Source organism: Mytilus edulis, chromosome 12 (genome assembly GCF_963676685.1).
Source record: "Mytilus edulis chromosome 12, xbMytEdul2.2, whole genome shotgun sequence".
Lineage (NCBI taxonomy): Eukaryota > Metazoa > Mollusca > Bivalvia > Mytilida > Mytilidae > Mytilus > Mytilus edulis.
In genome coordinates this window covers 80,575,157-80,581,156 of record NC_092355.1, presented here as the reverse complement: position 1 = coordinate 80,581,156, position 6,000 = coordinate 80,575,157, and the positions used below count along the sequence as shown (strand labels likewise).

Here is a 6,000-nt window from a genome sequence, read left to right as displayed (position 1 = left end):
AAGGAGATTGATTGAAAACAGTTAAAGATTTTGAATAAATTTGACCACAGTCTTTTCAAGCAAATTTATGTTATTTAATTTTCCGTTCAGGTCCGAGTTTTCACACCCCAACGATATTTTTCATATCTTTTTTTTTTATTTTATCTTTATACTGAATTTTTAGTTTCACAAAATCTAAAGTTGAAAGATAACCATTCAATATTAAAAAAGTTATTGAAGTTAGAACTAGTCCGAACATAGATTTTCAGGTCCCTTCAGGTCTTTTAATTTCTCCCTTCAGGTCCAACTTTTGGCATCAAAATTTTGTTTTTAATTCAAAAAATTTAAATTTCAATGAAATGTGGATATTGACAACTAATAAAATTCCAACTTGACGAAATTCCATTCAATAATAAAAAAGTTATTGCAATTTGAATAATTTTAGTTGTATATTTTCAGGTCTTTTCAGGTCTTTTCAGGTCTTTTCAGGTCCACTTTCAGGTCTTTAGTGTAACCCAACTTTGTCGCATTTTCGACGCCATTATGAGAATTGCTTCCCGGCTGTGAAGAATTCTTCTTTCTATTACTGTTTCAAGTGATCATGTCAAAGCAAATAGATACAGTTATATGGTAATACATGTTTTCATCAGTACCTTAAACCTGTAACCTGCCCAATTATATCCTTAATTAGAATTTCTAAGTGAAAACAAAAAAGGGGGAGCACAGACCAAAATAAGAAATTTGTAATTTTTTATTTATGTTCAGTATCAGTTCCAGCAGTGGATAGCTTGATTTGCACTTTTAAAAAAATGAAGGGGTCCTTATGTTAGAAATATTTGTAGAAAGGGGATGTAAACTAAATGATTATTTGGAAAAATATATTAGTACTTTGGAAAAAAATATGCCCAGGTTCTTGAAATTTTATCAATGGATGTGTCAAAAAAAATTGAAAAGATTTCAACAACTAATGATTTATGGTTTTAGAAAAATAATTAATAATTAATTAAATACATATTACAGATGGTGCAATAATAATCATTCATTTTGGTTAGGACAAATAAAAATATATGGGGTGAGTTTTCAGTTACCCTATACTTTTTAGTCTTAAAATTACTAATTGCCTACCCTACAGATTTTTCTGTCATTTTTCATTAAGCACCGTTAAAGTAAGAATGTTGTTCTTATAGACCCAATGTAAAAAAGGCTTTAAAAATTCTCTTCATGTAACTTTCTTTTTTTAGATGTAACTGAATGCACACATAAATTTTATTTTGCCTTATTTCATTAGTTCATGAAGTCTAATCAAATTTATATTTATGTCTGTTAAATCTTGAAATGATGGATCATTCCTGTTAGTGTATTCTTTAATTTTTTCACACATCAAACTTTATTTGTATAAAAACAATGGCTATTATGTAATAATTACTTGCTTACTGTTGTCTGGAAATTGCTTTCAGATATACTTTTGACTGTTCTGTAATATTTGCAGGTATTTTTTTTTATTCTAGCCCCCACTCCTTATTCTCCATTCTGTAAACCCCACCCACATCTGAGTGGATATGTACTTATGTACTTTCACCTTACCTACTTTTGCTTTTTTATTGACAAATAACCTTAGGTTATGAATTTGCAAGTTAGTCATTTCATCTTATGGAAAAAAAAAACATACTTTGAATCAAATAAATTAAGGATACCTCTTGTTTGCATATAAACAGAATTTCATTTTTTTTATAAACTATTTCTATATATTAATAATAAGGAAGCAATAGTAAAAATATTTGATCTTCTACCCACCTACCCTATTATTTGGTATGTAGCAGTAAACTCAATTTTTGGTCTAGATACTTGGCAGTTTTTAGCAGTTTCTTTTGACATACCACCACATGCATGAATGCTTGGTCATAACATAAACAGATATATTGTAGTGTGCTTGCTCGTCAACAATTTTAAATATTGTAGGACGACTGTCTTCCATAATAATCTGTAATAGACTAGTGATAAGAAGATGGGCCTGTCCATGATCATTCAAAACTTTTTAACTAATCACCAGATTAGATTTTTATTGGGTATTCTGTTTACTAGTTTAAATTACCAGTTTATAAATATAATTAACAGCTGCAAGTATACAAGATATCTTTCGGGTAAACTCAACTCAAACCAATGTATTAGATTAAATAATCTGCCTTTTGACCACAATTGTAGCTTAGTTCTCGTATGAAGCATGCATGCAACAATTCTTGTGAACTATACAAATAGTCAAAACATACAATATTTCTGCGACCGTGTTAGAAGACCAAACCTTTGAATTACTTACCAGATTATATTTATTCACCAAGATATAAAGCATAATATAAATAAAATGTTGACATATATGTCTATGACCATGTATGCAGAATGACTTTCATAAAGTATCACACCATTCATGTAACAATATATGGTGTACACTACAAATCAAGGGTTGACCTATCAGTGGCAGATCTAGAACTTTTCATAAGGGGGGGGGGGGGGGGGGGGGGGCGCTGACTGACCTAAGGGGGAGCCCGCTCCAGTCATGCTTCAGTGATTCCCTATATAATCAACCAAATTTTTCCCACGAAAGGGGGGGGGCCCCCCTGGATCCGCCTATGCCTATGACCTTGTATATAGACCAACTTTTTAATTATGAGGCTTTCTATACCAATATCAAAATAGAATAAGATTTGAAAGCCTATAAATATAAATAGCACCACTGGTATAAGAGTCAATGCAAATTATCTACATGTCTCTCATTAATAGCATACCACAAAAATAATCTTGAGAGTATAATCTGTAAGTTTTTTAAACCAAAACCAATATGAATCTCCTGCAACTCTGTTACAAGCAAGATTTAGAAAAGGCCACTATTGAAAATGGACCAAATCTTAAATTCTGTAGTCTCAACACTGAAAATGGTCAACAGACAGACTGACCACTGCAATAACCAGAGAACCTGTTTCAATTCAAATAGAGGACACATTTAATTGAATTATTAATCTCTGTATGGAATAAGCTTATATGCAAAGGGTCTGTAAGCAGAAAAAAAATGAAATACATATCTATCCATGTTTATGTAAGTTTCCTTTCTACATTCAAGTTTGATTGTCCCTTTCAAGTCGGTTTTACCTTTCTTTTATCATTATAAAATTATGTACTTAATATCAATTGAAAACTGCATGAAACTGAAAAAAGTAACTCTATTTTCATCATGTTGGTTGATGGCGTCATGGGGTATAATTTTAACAGAAACTTAACTCTGTGGTGAAGGCTGAAGGCTGTACTTTGACCTATAATTATCAACTTTTTATATATTGTGACTTTGATGGAGCGTTGTCTCATTGGCACTCATACCACATCTTCTTATTTATACGATTAGATGTTCTAAATACGATTCTGATCAGTCTATATAGAAGGGAAGATTTTTAAAGCAACTTATGTGGATAGCAATATGTCAGTCAAAATGGTTGTCTGTTTTCAATTACAAACTACACTACAATTACACTACAGTGGAAGGAAATTACAGTAGCAGTTAAATTAAGGGTTACCAGCAATCAAACAATAAGTAATTGATGGATGGATGGATGGATGGTTGTTTAAAGTCCAGTGGCAAGTCAGATGCATATTCAGGATGAGAACATGATAATGATTAATGAATATTAACCCTGCTTTGTACTCGACCGACACACTGACCTGGATTTTTAACATGCTAGCTCACAAGGTAACAGTTCGCAGGAATATATGTCACTTACCCAGACACATTATTCTGACTGAACAGTCCGGGCCGAACAGTCTTTGCTCTAACTCCTTATTGCCGCGTGCTTGGCGAAGAAGCAGCAAATACCAATTTTCAAGTCTTTGGTTTGACCCCGCCGAGGGTGGAACCCACAACCTACCGCACTCGAGGCGACCACACTAACCATTACATCACCGAGGCGGTGTAAAGAATTGAATATAAATCTTCTCATTCTAAAGGTCAAATACAAAAGCTTGAAATGAAATTGGAAGCAATTTTTTTTTATTTAGAATATCAATAAACTGCATGTCCCACTTGTTTCTATAGATGTCCCAGTGTTCATGTGATGAAATATTGAAACGTCTCACTGAAATAATAAGAAAACTATATATTGTCAAATGAATTTAATTAGAAAAAAAATTGTAAAACTGTTTGCTTTTATCATTTAAAACTATAACAGCTACGTATGATGAATAATGCAGATCCGGAAATTTATAATTAATTTACTGTGTGGACACAGACATGCATGGATAGTATCCAGCATTCAAGACCAATACTGGTCTGGACCTGCGTCACTGCATATATTTGCTCTACAGAAAATCTAAAACAATTCCTTCAATAGAAACCAAAAAATTTTGTCTAAAAATTTTCCTTGTACAATAAGTGGCTAAATTTCAAACTTTCGGCAAACAGGAAGTGGCTGCACCACAGATCTTTAAATTTCTTACACCCTACAACTCAACATAGTCAAGCTCTGTTCCAAATATAAAATCATTCCCTTTCATAGAAGCCAAGAAAACTTTGACGAAAAATTTTCCTTGTACATTGAGTAGCTAAATTTCAAACTATCGGCAAACAGGAAGTGGCTGCACCGCAAATCTTAAAATTGCTTACACACTACAACTCAACATGATCAAGCTCTGGACCAAATATAAAATCATTCCCTTTCATAGAAGCCAAGAAAACTTTGACGAAAAATTTTCCTTGTACACTGAGTAGCTAAATTTCAAACTATCAGCAAACAGGAAGTGGCTGCATCGCAGATCTAAAAATTGCTTACACTTTACAACTCAACATGATCAAGCTCTGGACCAAATATAAAATCATTCCCTTTCATAGAAGCCAAGAAATCTTTGACTAAAGTTGATATGCAAGTCTTTCGGACGGACGGAATGACGGACGGAGTCGAGCGGTTACTAGACCTGCTTTCACCGTTGGTGACGCAGGTAAAAAAAACACCCCTTTTAATCCAAATAATTACATTACAGTACTAGTATATTTCAACATATAAATCTGTTATTTTGATTGGCTAACAACAATCTCACGTCATTCTTCATAGCACAATGATATGTAACACCCATGATAGCACATGCTTTATATGTACAGGTAAATATATACAAAAAAATGATAGAGATTGTTTTTTCCTTCATCCTAGCAAAAATATGTAATTATAAGAATTGAATGGTCTTTGAGCAATATAATAGGCTTGTCAAACCGTTGATCGTGCACGCAATCTAAGAATGGCTTCATACAAAATGTATAGCTTTGTCATCATGTCTCAATTGTTTTTTTTTAATGTTTTTATCACTATTTTTTTTTTAAAGGTGACTTTTTCAATAAAAGTTTGATGAAAGTATTCAAATATAAATAAGATGTGGTATGCGTGCCAATGAGACACTTCTCCATCCAAATCACAATGTATAAAAAGTTAACATGCAAAAAAATACATGAACAAGATCACTTTTATCTAGTTAAATTGTTACCTGTTGCTTTAAACTATTTTTTTCAGCCAAGGATGTTTCCATTTATCTTCCAGAATATGACATGATTCTTCCATGTTCAGTCTTCTTTGCTTTACATCCTCTATTTGTCTGTTTTTTTCTCTTTCAATTTCTGACATTTTCACACTATACTCTTCCCTAAAATTAATGAGTTCATAGTCCCAAGCACTTTTACTGGTTTTTAGAGAAGTTTCATAGCTTGGTCTTTTTTCACGAAGAGCAGACTGAAGCTCATTGACTCTTTATTTCTTTATTTTGTTTTAATTCATTCATTAAATCATTCTGATTTGCCATTTCTTTCTTCAGTATGGATTCTATATTAGCAAGCTTTTGTTTGTAATCTGCTCCCATCTTTTCTTTGTCCTCATTCATTTCTTCAGTCAATGTCTGTATTTCAGTCTGTCTTTGAGTCAGTATATTTTCCAGGTAATTTAGTAGCCCAGCTCAAAATCTAGGGGCCATGTGCGACTGGGCCTTTTGCTAGATTTTATC

At 32.6% G+C, this 6,000-nt stretch overlaps 1 protein-coding gene across 1 annotated transcript in view; it reads left to right on the top strand.

Annotated features, from left to right (window-relative positions):
* Window positions 1–476: 476 nt before the first annotated feature.
* Window positions 477–6,000, top strand: part of LOC139499202 (uncharacterized) — a 28,833-nt gene continuing 23,309 nt past the window's right edge. The window contains exon 1 of the mRNA XM_071287880.1: window positions 477–609. Within this exon, the coding sequence (XP_071143981.1) occupies window positions 581–609 (29 nt within the window). The 5' untranslated portion in view covers window positions 477–580. The remainder of the gene's footprint in view (window positions 610–6,000) is intronic.